Source organism: Salvelinus fontinalis, chromosome 1 (assembly GCF_029448725.1).
Source record: "Salvelinus fontinalis isolate EN_2023a chromosome 1, ASM2944872v1, whole genome shotgun sequence".
Classification (NCBI taxonomy): Eukaryota; Metazoa; Chordata; class Actinopteri; order Salmoniformes; family Salmonidae; genus Salvelinus; species Salvelinus fontinalis.
Genome location: NC_074665.1, coordinates 3,675,735 through 3,687,981, shown reverse-complemented (window position 1 = coordinate 3,687,981; position 12,247 = coordinate 3,675,735). Strand labels below are relative to the sequence as shown.

Below are 12,247 nucleotides of genomic sequence, written 5' to 3'. Positions count from 1 at the left end.
AAATGTGTATATTTTTGGATGTGAGCGCTCAGTCTGTTTGACCTGACGAAGATCCGTTTCAGATGGAAACGTTGTCAATGAAGCGGTGAATTGGGAGCATAAACAGACCTTCCTGTTTGTGGTGAATTGGGAGCATAAACAGGCCTTACTGTTAGTGGTGAATTGGGAGCATAAACAGGCCTTATTGTTAGTGGTGAATTGGGAGCATAAACAGGCCTTCCTGTTAGTGGTGAATTGGGAGCATAAACAGGCCTTACTGTTTGTGGTGAATTGGGAGCATAAACAGGCCTTACTGTTAGTGGTGAATTGGGAGCATAAACAGACCTTACTGTTAGTGGTGAATTGGGAGCATAAACAGACCTTACTGTTAGTGGTGAATTGGGAGCATAAACAGACCTTATTGTTAGTGGTGAATTGGGAGCATAAACAGACCTTACTGTTAGTGGTGAATTGGGAGCATAAACAGGCCTTACTGTTAGTGGTGAATTGGGAGCATAAACAGGCTTTACTGTTAGTTGGTGAATTGGGAGCATAAACAGGCCTTACTGTTAGTGGTGAATTGGGAGCATAAACAGGCCTTACTGTTAGTTGGTGAATTGGGAGCATAAACAGGCCTTACTGTTAGTGGTGAATTGGGAGCATAAACAGGCCTTACTGTTAGTGGTGAATTGGGAGCATAAACAGGCCTTACTGTTAGTTGGTGAATTGGGAGCATAAACAGGCCTTACTGTGAGTGGTGAATTGGGAGCATAAACAGGCCTTACTGTTAGTGGTTAATCGGGAGCATAAACAGGCCTTACTGTTAGTGGTGAATTGGGAGCATAAACAGACCCTCCTGTTAGTGGGGAATTGGGAGCATAAACAGGCCTTCCTGTTAGTGGTGAATTGGGAGCATAAACAGACCCTCCTGTTAGTGGGGAATTGGGAGCATAAACAGGCCTTCCTGTTAGTGGTGAATTGGGAGCATAAACAGGCCTTACTGTTAGTGGTGAATTGGGAGCATAAACAGACCCTCCTGTTCTTTACTGTATTCTTGTCACATCATAGAGGATTCAAGGAACACCCATACTATGTCAACCTGTGAATAGCTTTAACAGGCGTATATGTTACTGTGTGGGGCTACCTGTTTGTGGTAGTCTATTGTGAAGTATATGGGTTTCAGTATAGCTATATAAATACTGTGTAATGCTTCCTGTCCTCTAGCCCTTCTCCTCAGCTGCGGTAGTGAAGCCAAACCAAACGGGTCCAAGAACAAGAAACCAAAACAAGGTAATAGTGGTATATACCTATAGTGTTGTTCTAAACTGGCTCAGTCCTTTCCAGCCCGGTACTGCTTGGTTTGGTTCAGTAGTGGATCAGTAACCAGGCCAGACCGGTACAGCTTGGTTTGGTTCAGTAGTGGATCAGTAACCAGGCCAGACCGGTACAGCTTGGTTTGGTTCAGTAGTGGATCAGTAACCAGGCCAGACCGGTACAGCTTGGTTTGGTTCAGTAGTGGATCAGTAACCAGGCCAGACCGGTACAGCTTGGTTTGGTTCAGTAGTGGATCAGTAACCAGGCCAGACCGGTACAGCTTGGTTTGGTTCAGTAGTGGATCAGTAACCAGGCCAGACCGGTACAGCTTGGTTTGGTTCAGTAGTGGATCAGTAACCAGGCCAGACCGGTACAGCTTGGTTTGGTTCAGCAGTGGATCAGTAACCAGGCCAGACCGGTACAGCTTGGTTCAGTAGTGGATCGGTAACCAGGCCAGACCGGTACAGCTTGGTTTGGTTCAGTAGTGGATCAGTAACCAGGCCAGACCGGTACAGCTTGGTTCAGTAGTGGATCAGTAACCAGGCCAGCTCAGTACAGCTTGGTTTGGTTCAGTAGTGGGTCAGTAACCAGGCCAGACCGGTACAGCTTGGTTTGGTTCAGTAGTGGATCGGTAACCAGGCCAGACCGGTACAGCTTGGTTCAGTAGTGGATCAGTAACCAGGCCAGACCGGTACAGCTTGGTTTGGTTCAGTAGTGGATCAGTAACCAGGCCAGACCGGTACAGCTTGGTTTGGTTCAGTAGTGGATCAGTAACCAGGCCAGACCGGTACAGCTTGGTTTGGTTCAGTAATGGATCAGTAACTAGGCCAGACCGGTACAGCTTGGTTTGGTTCAGTAGTGGATCAGTAACCAGGCCAGACCGGTACAGCTTGGTTTGGTTCAGTAGGGGATCAGTAACCAGGCCAGACCGGTACAGCTTGGTTTGGTTCAGTAGTGAATCAGTAACCAGGCCAGACCGGTACAGCTTGGTTTGGTTCAGTAGTGGATCAGTAACCAGGCCAGACCGGTACAGCTTGGTTTGGTTCAGTAGTGGATCAGTAACCAGGCCAGACCGGTACAGCTTGGTTTGGTTCAGTAGTGGATCAGTAACCAGGCCAGACCGGTACAGCTTGGTTTGGTTCAGTAGTGGATAAGTAACCAGGCCAGACCGGTACAGCTTGGTTCAGTAGTGGATCGGTAACCAGGCCAGACCGGTACAGCTTGGTTCAGTAGTGGATCAGTAACCAGGCCAGACCGGTACAGCTTGGTTTGGTTCAGTAGTGGGTCAGTAACCAGGCCAGACCGGTACAGCTTGGTTTGGTTCAGTAGTGGATCGGTAACCAGGCCAGACCGGTACAGCTTGGTTCAGTAGTGGATCAGTAACCAGGCCAGACCGGTACAGCTTGGTTTGGTTCAGTAGTGGATCAGTAACCAGGCCAGACCGGTACAGCTTGGTTTGGTTCAGTAGTGGATCAGTAACCAGGCCAGACCGGTACAGCTTGGTTTGGTTCAGCTTGGTGGCCATGTCCTGACCCCTCCCCTCATCTATACTGATTATCTCTGTCATGTCCTGACCCCTCCCACCTCTCCTCTCCAGTGTTCCCAGCAATAGTGTGTGCATAACTAACAGAGTATTGTGTGTGTGTGTGTGTGTGTGTTTAAACTCCCCCCCCCCCCCCCCCCAGTGGTTCCAGCCATAGAGTGTGACGTCCGGGCTGGGAAAATCAACCTCCCAGAATTCATAGCTAAATGCCCGTCTGACTGTAAACAGACAAAAAGTCAGGTTTATGGGACAGGAGTCTTCGCTTCCATCTCCAGCATCTGTAACGCTGCCATACACAGGTCAGTATGGGTTCACTACAACACCATACACAGGTCAGTACGGGTTCACTATAACACCATACACAGGTCAGTATGGGTTCACTATAACACCATACACAGGTCAGTATGGGTTCACTATAACACCATACACAGGTCAGTATGGGTTCACTATAACACCATACACAGGTCAGTACGGGTTCACTATAACACCATACACAGGTCAGTATGGGTTCACTATAACACCATACACAGGTCAGTATGGGTTCACTATAACACCATACACAGGTCAGTACGGGTTCACTATAACACCATACACAGGTCAGTACGGGTTCACTATAACACCATACACAGGTCAGTATGGGTTCACTATAACACCATACACAGGTCAGTATGGGTTCACTATAACACCATACACAGGTCAGAATGGGTTCACTATAACACCATACACAGGTCAGTATGGGTTCACTATAACACCATACACAGGTCAGTATGGGTTCACTATAACACCATACACAGGTCAGTATGGGTTCACTATAACACCATACACAGGTCAGTATGGGTTCACTATGGGTTCACTACATCACCATACACAGGTCAGTATGGGTTCACTATAACACCATACACAGGTCAGTATGGGTTCACTATGGGTTCACTACATCACCATACACAGGTCAGTATGGGTTCACTATAACACCATACACAGGTCAGTATGGGTTCACTATAACACCATACACAGGTCAGTATGGGTTCACTATAACACCATACACAGGTCAGTACGGGTTCACTATGGGTTCACTACATCACCATACACAGGTCAGTACGGGTTCACTATAACACCATACACAGGTCAGTATGGGTTCACTATAACACCATACACAGGTCAGTATGGGTTCACTATAACACCATACACAGGTCAGAATGGGTTCACTATAACACCATACACAGGTCAGTATGGGTTCACTATAACACCATACACAGGTCAGTATGGGTTCACTATAACACCATACACAGGTCAGTATGGGTTCACTATGGGTTCACTACATCACCATACACAGGTCAGTATGGGTTCACTATAACACCATACACAGGTCAGTATGGGTTCTCTATAACACCATACACAGGTCAGTATGGGTTCACTATAACACCATACACAGGTCAGTATGGGTTCACTATGGGTTCACTATAACACCATTCACAGGTCATTATGGGTTCACTATAACACCATACACAGGTCAGTATGGGTTCACTATAACACCATACACAGGTCAGTATGGGTTCACTACAACACCATACACAGGTCATTATGGGTTCACTATGGGTTCACTATAACACCATACACAGGTCAGTACGGGTTCACTATAACACCATACACAGGTCAGTATGGGTTCACTATAACACCATACACAGGTCAGTATGGGTTCACTATAACACCATACACAGGTCAGTATGGGTTCACTATAACACCATACAAAGGTCAGTACGGGTTCACTATAACACCATACACAGGTCAGTATGGGTTCACTATAACACCATACACAGGTCACTATGGGTTCACTATGGGATCACTATAACACCATACACAGGTCAGTATGGGTTCACTATAACACCATACACAGGTCAGTATGGGTTCACTATAACACCATACACAGGTCAGTATGGGTTCACTATAACACCATACACAGGTCAGTACGGGTTCACTACATCACCATACACAGGTCAGTATGGGTTCACTATAACACCATACACAGGTCAGTATGGGTTCACTATAACACCATACACAGGTCAGTATGGGTTCACTATGGGTTCACTACAACACCATACACAGGTCAGTATGGGTTCACTATAACACCATACACAGGTCAGTATGGGTTCACTATAACACCATACACAGGTCAGTATGGGTTCACTACATCACCATACACAGGTCAGTATGGGTTCACTATAACACCATACACAGGTCAGTATGGGTTCACTATAACACCATACACAGGTCAGTATGGGTTCACTATAACACCATACACAGGTCAGTATGGGTTCACTATAACACCATACACAGGTCAGTATGGGTTCACTATAACACCATACACAGGTCAGAATGGGTTCACTATAACACCATACACAGGTCACTATGGGTTCACTATGGGTTCACTACATCACCATACACAGGTCACTATGGGTTCACTATAACACCATACACAGGTCAGTATGGGTTCACTACAACACAATACACAGGTCACTATGGGTTCACTATGGGTTCACTACATCACCATACACAGGTCAGTATGGGTTCACTATAACACCATACACAGGTCAGTATGGGTTCACTATAACACCATACACAGGTCAGTATGGGTTCACTATGGGTTCACTACATCACCATACACAGGTCAGTATGGGTTCACTATAACACCATACACAGGTCAGTATGGGTTCACTATAACACCATACACAGGTCAGTATGGGTTCACTATAACACCATACACAGGTCAGTATGGGTTCACTATAACACCATACACAGGTCAGAATGGGTTCACTATAACACCATACACAGGTCAGTATGGGTTCACTATAACACCATACACAGGTCAGTATGGGTTCACTATAACACCATACACAGGTCAGTATGGGTTCACTATGGGTTCACTACATCACCATACACAGGTCAGTATGGGTTCACTATAACACCATACACAGGTCAGTATGGGTTCACTATAACACCATGCACAGGTCAGTATGGGTTCACTATAACACCATACACAGGTCAGTATGGGTTCACTATGGGTTCACTACATCACCATACACAGGTCAGTATGGGTTCACTAAAACACCATACACAGGTCAGTATGGGTTCACTATAACACCATACACAGGTCAGTATGGGTTCACTATAACGCCATACACAGGTCAGTACGGGTTCACTATGGGTTCACTACATCACCATACACAGTTCAGTACGGGTTCACTATAACACCATACACAGGTCAGTATGGGTTCACTATAACACCATACACAGGCCAGTATGGGTTCACTATAACACCATACACAGGTCAGAATGGGTTCACTATAACACCATACACAGGTCAGTATGGGTTCACTATAACACCATACACAGGTCAGTATGGGTTCACTATAACACCATACACAGGTCAGTATGGGTTCACTACATCACCATACACAGGTCAGTATGGGTTCACTATTACACCATACACAGGTCAGTATGGGTTCACTATAACACCATACACAGGTCAGTATGGGTTCACTATAACACCATACACAGGTCAGTATGGGTTCACTATGGGTTCACTATAACACCATTCACAGGTCATTATGGGTTCACTATAACACCATACACAGGTCAGTATGGGTTCACTATAACACCATACACAGGTCAGTATGGGTTCACTACAACACCATACACAGGTCAGTATGGGTTCACTATGGGTTCACTATAACACCATACACAGGTCAGTACGGGTTCACTATAACACCATACACAGGTCAGTATGGGTTCACTATAACACCATACACAGGTCAGTATGGGTTCACTATAACACCATACACAGGTCAGTATGGGTTCACTATAACACCATACAAAGGTCAGTACGGGTTCACTATAACACCATACACAGGTCACTATGGGTTCACTATGGGTTCACTATAACACCATACACAGGTCAGTATGGGTTCACTATAACACCATACACAGGTCAGTATGGGTTCACTATAACACCATACACAGGTCAGTACGGGTTCACTATAACACCATACACAGGTCAGTATGGGTTCACTACATCACCATACACAGGTCAGTATGGGTTCACTATAACACCATACACAGGTCAGTATGGGTTCACTATAACACCATACACAGGTCAGTATGGGTTCACTATGGGTTCACTACAACACCATACACAGGTCAGTATGGGTTCACTATAACACCATACACAGGTCAGTATGGGTTCACTATAACACCATACACAGGTCAGTATGGGTTCACTACATCACCATACACAGGTCAGTATGGGTTCACTATAACACCATACACAGGTCAGTATGGGTTCACTATAACACCATACACAGGTCAGTATGGGTTCACTATAACACCATACACAGGTCAGTATGGGTTCACTATAACACCATACACAGGTCAGTATGGGTTCACTATAACACCATACACAGGTCACTATGGGTTCACTATAACACCATAAACAGGTCAGAATGGGTTCACTATAACACCATACACAGGTCACTATGGGTTCACTATGGGTTCACTACATCACCATACACAGGTCACTATGGGTTCACTATAACACCATACACAGGTCACTATGGGTTCACTACAACACAATACACAGGTCACTATGGGTTCACTATGGGTTCACTACATCACCATACACAGGTCAGTATGGGTTCACTATAACACCATACACAGGTCAGTATGGGTTCACTATGGGTTCACTATAACACCATACACAGGTCAGTATGGGTTCACTATGGGTTCACTACATCACCATACACAGGTCAGTATGGGTTCACTACAACACCATACACAGGTCAGTATGGGTTCACTATAACACCATACACAGGTCAGTATGGGTTCACTACATCACCATACACAGGTCAGTATGGGTTCACTACAACACCATACACAGGTCAGTATGGGTTCACTATAACACCATACACAGGTCAGTATGGGTTCACTACATCACCATACACAGGTCAGTATGGGTTCACTACAACACCATACACAGGTCAGTATGGGTTCACTATGGGTTCACTATAACACCATACACAGGTCAGTATGGGTTCACTATAACACCATACACAGGTCAGTATGGGTTCACTATAACACCATACACAGGTCAGTATGGGTTCACTATAACACCATACACAGGTCAGTATGGGTTCACTATAACACCATACACAGGTCACTATGGGTTCACTATAACACCATACACAGGTCAGTATGGGTTCACTATAACACCATACACAGGTCAGTATGGGTTCACTATAACACCATACACAGGTCAGTATGGGTTCATTATAACACCATACACAGGTCAGTATGGGTTCACTACAACACCATACACAGGTCATTACGGGTTCACTACATCACCATACACAGGTCATTATGGGTTCACTATAACACCATACACAGGTCAGTACGGGTTCACTATAACACCATACACAGGTCACTATGGGTTCACTATGGGTCCACTATAACACCATACACAGGTCAGTATGGGTCCACTACAACCCCATACACAGGTTAGTATGGGTCCACTACAACCCCATACACAGGTCATTAAGGGTTCATTACAACATTCACACAGTCAGTACAGGACATGTTAAATACTGTAGTAGTCTTGCCCTAGCCTTCGTCCAATTGAAGTTTGTTGGGCATTGTTTGGACAGTGTGCAAGAGTTTTTAGAAGCCATTGTATTTAGGAAATATGTGTTTTATGGTATTGTTTTTTTCCACAGCGGTGTCATCACTAACTCAGGGGGTAAGGTGATTGTCAGGAAGATGGCTGGACAGAACATCTATAGAGGCTCTAACTCCCACGGGCTCCGATCTCTGTCTCTGCCCAAGTGGAGAGAGTCCTTCGCTGTCTCAGGTAATCAATCAATTAACCAAATCGATCTTAGCCTGGCTAACAAGGCAGGCTCCCGTAGCCTAGCTTAGCTCATGTAGCCTAGCTTAGCTCCCATAGCCTAGCTTAGCTGATGTAGCCTAGTTTAGCTCCCGTAGCCTAGCTTAGCTCATGTAGCCTAGCTTAGCTCATGTAGCCTAGCTTAGCTCATGTAGCCTAGCTTGCTGTAGTACCACATGTTTTGTCAGGCTAGGCTACTGATTCCTTCTGATAACACAGTAGAAACATTATCAGTCACTGTACTACCTCCAATGTCTTTAGATGTTGCCTGATCCATTTCTGAATTGTTGTTGTTGTTGTCTTAGTTGGTAAGCCTAAGAAAGGAGTCATCTACCCGTCTACTCTGGACTATATTCCCTCCAGACCTACCTACAGCAAAACAGGTGAGATGGAGTTTTTCAATTACGCAATGTCCAAATGAGAATCATGGTTATGAAGCTGTTTTATGTGTAGTAGTTTGTCAATTCAAGTTAAAAAAAAATATCAGACCTGGTTGATAGGTGACATGCAGGTAAAGAAAGAGGAACACCTGGTTGATAGGTGACATGCAGGTAAAGAAAGAGGAACACCTGGTTGATAGGTGAAATGCAGGTAAAGAAAGAGGAACACCTGGTTGATAGGTGACATGCAGGTAAAGAAAGAGAAACACCTGGTTGATAGGTGACATGCAGGTAAAGATAGAGGAACACCTGGTTGATAGGTGACATGCAGGTAAAGAAAGAGGACCTGGTTGATAGGTGAAATGCAGGTAAAGAAAGAGGAACACCTGGTTGATAGGTGACATGCAGGTAAAGAAAGATAAACACCTGGTTGATAGGTGACATGCAGGTAAAGAAAGATAAACACCTGGTTGATAGGTGACATGCAGGTAAAGAAAGAGGAACACCTGGTTGATAGGTGAAATGCAGGTAAAGAAAGAGGAACACCTGGTTGATAGGTGACATGCAGGTAAAGAAAGATAAACACCTGGTTGATAGGTGACATGCAGGTAAAGAAAGATAAACACCTGGTTGATAGGTGACATGCAGGTAAAGAAAGAGGAACACCTGGTTGATAGGTGACATGCAGGTAAAGATAGAGGAACACCTGGTTGATAGGTGACATGCAGGTAAAGAAAGAGAAACACCTGGTTGATAGGTGACATGCAGGTAAAGAAAGAGGACCTGGTTGATAGGTGACATGCAGGTAAAGAAAGATAAACACCTGGTTGATAGGTGACATGCAGGTAAAGAAAGAGGAACACCTGGTTGATAGGTGAAATGCAGGTAAAGAAAGAGGAACACCTGGTTGATAGGTGACATGCAGGTAAAGAAAGAGAAACACCTGGTTGATAGGTGACATGCAGGTAAAGAAAGAGGACCTGGTTGATAGGTGACATGCAGGTAAAGAAAGATAAACACCTGGTTGATAGGTGACATGCAGGTAAAGAAAGAGGAACACCTGGTTGATAGGTGAAATGCAGGTAAAGAAAGAGGAACACCTGGTTGATAGGTGACATGCAGGTAAAGAAAGATAAACACCTGGTTGATAGGTGACATGCAGGTAAAGAAAGATAAACACCTGGTTGATAGGTGACATGCAGGTAAAGAAAGAGGAACACCTGGTTGATAGGTGAAATGCAGGTAAAGAAAGAGGAACACCTGGTTGATAGGTGACATGCAGGTAAAGAAAGATAAACACCTGGTTGATAGGTGACATGCAGGTAAAGAAAGATAAACACCTGGTTGATAGGTGACATGCAGGTAAAGAAAGAGGAACACCTGGTTGATAGGTGACATGGAGGTAAAGAAAGAGGACCTGGTTGATAGGTGAAATGCAGGTAAAGAAAGAGGAACACCTGGTTGATAGGTGACATGCAGGTAAAGAAAGAGGAACACCTGGTTGATAGGTGACATGCAGGTAAAGAAAGAGGAACACCTGGTTGATAGGTGACATGCAGGTAAAGAAAGAGAAACACCTGGTTGATAGGTGACATGCAGGTAAAGAAAGAGGAACACCTGGTTGATAGGTGACATGCAGGTAAAGATAGAGGAACACCTGGTTGATAGGTGACATGCAGGTAAAGATAGAGGAACACCTGGTTGATATGTGACATGCAGGTAAAGAAAGAGGACCTGGTTGATAGGTGACATGCAGGTAAAGAAAGATAAACACCTGGTTGATAGGTGACATGCAGGTAAAGAAAGAGGACCTGGTTGATAGGTGACATGCAGGTAAAGAAAGAGGAACACCTGGTTGATAGGTGACATGCAGGTAAAGAAAGATAAACACCTGGTTGATAGGTGACATGCAGGTAAAGAAAGATAAACACCTGGTTGATAGGTGACATGCAGGTAAAGAAAGAGGACCTGGTTGATAGGTGACATGCGGGTAAAGAAAGAGGACCTGGTTGATAGGTGACATGCATGTAAAGAAAGATAAACACCTGGTTGATAGGTGACATGCAGGTAAAGAAAGAGAAACACCTGGTTGATAGGTGACATGCAGGTAAAGAAAGAAAAACACCTGGTTGATAGGTGACATGCAGGTAAAGAAAGATAAACACCTGGTTGATAGGTGACATGTAGGTAAAGAAAGAGGACCTGGTTGATAGTTGACATGCAGGTAAAGAAAGAGGAACACCTGGTTGATAGGTGACATGCAGGTAAAGAAAGATAAACACCTGGTTGATAGGTGACATGCAGGTAAAGAAAGAGGACCTGGTTGATAGGTGACATGCAGGTAAAGAAAGAGGAACAAATGGTTGATAGGTGACATGCAGGTAAAGAAAGAGAAACACCTGGTTGATAGTTGACATGCAGGTAAAGAAAGAGGACCTGGTTGATAGGTGACATGTAGGTAAAGAAAGATAAACACCTGGTTGATAGGTGACATGCAGGTAAAAAAAGAGGAACACCTGGTTGATAGGTGACATGCAGGTAAAGAAAGAGGATCTGGTTGATAGGTGACATGCAGGTAAAGAAAGAGGAACACCTGGTTGATAGGTGACATGCAGGTAAAGAAAGAGGACCTGGTTGATAGGTAACATGCAGGTAAAGAAAGAGGTCCTGGTTGATAGGTGACATGCAGGTAAAGAAAGAGAAACACCTGGTTGATAGGTGACATGCAGGTAAAGAAAGAGGAACACCTGGTTGATAGGTGACATGCAGGTAAAGAAAGAGGACCTGGTTGATAGGTGACATGCAGGTAAAGAAAGACTAACACCTGGTTGATAGGTGACATGCAGGTAAAGAAAGAGGACCTGGTTGATAGGTGACTTGCAGGTAAAGAAAGAGGACCTGGTTGATAGGTGACATGCAGGTAAAGAAAGATAAACACCTGGTTGATAGGTGACATGCAGGTAAAGAAAGAGGACCTGATTGATAGTTGACATGCAGGTAAAGAAAGAGGACCTGGTTGATAGGTGACATGCAGGTAAAGAAAGAGGACCTGGTTGATAGGTGACATGCAGGTAAAGAAAGAGGACCTGGTTGATAGGT

The 12,247-nt window shown here is 44.6% G+C and overlaps 2 protein-coding genes across 4 annotated transcripts in view; one reads left to right on the top strand and one right to left on the bottom strand.

The window, feature by feature from the left end:
* heatr5b (HEAT repeat containing 5B) overlaps positions 1–12,247 on the bottom strand; it is a 364,356-nt gene that overhangs the window by 43,720 nt on the left and 308,389 nt on the right. The window lies entirely within an intron of this gene.
* vit (vitrin) overlaps positions 1–12,247 on the top strand; it is a 145,827-nt gene that overhangs the window by 41,854 nt on the left and 91,726 nt on the right. For all 3 annotated transcript variants that reach the window (XM_055938611.1, XM_055938534.1, XM_055938455.1), the window contains exons 3-6: positions 1,204–1,269; positions 2,979–3,135; positions 8,599–8,732; positions 9,074–9,151. In XM_055938611.1, coding sequence (XP_055794586.1) covers positions 1,204–1,269; positions 2,979–3,135; positions 8,599–8,732; positions 9,074–9,151 — 435 coding nt within the window. The remainder of the gene's footprint in view (positions 1–1,203; positions 1,270–2,978; positions 3,136–8,598; positions 8,733–9,073; positions 9,152–12,247) is intronic.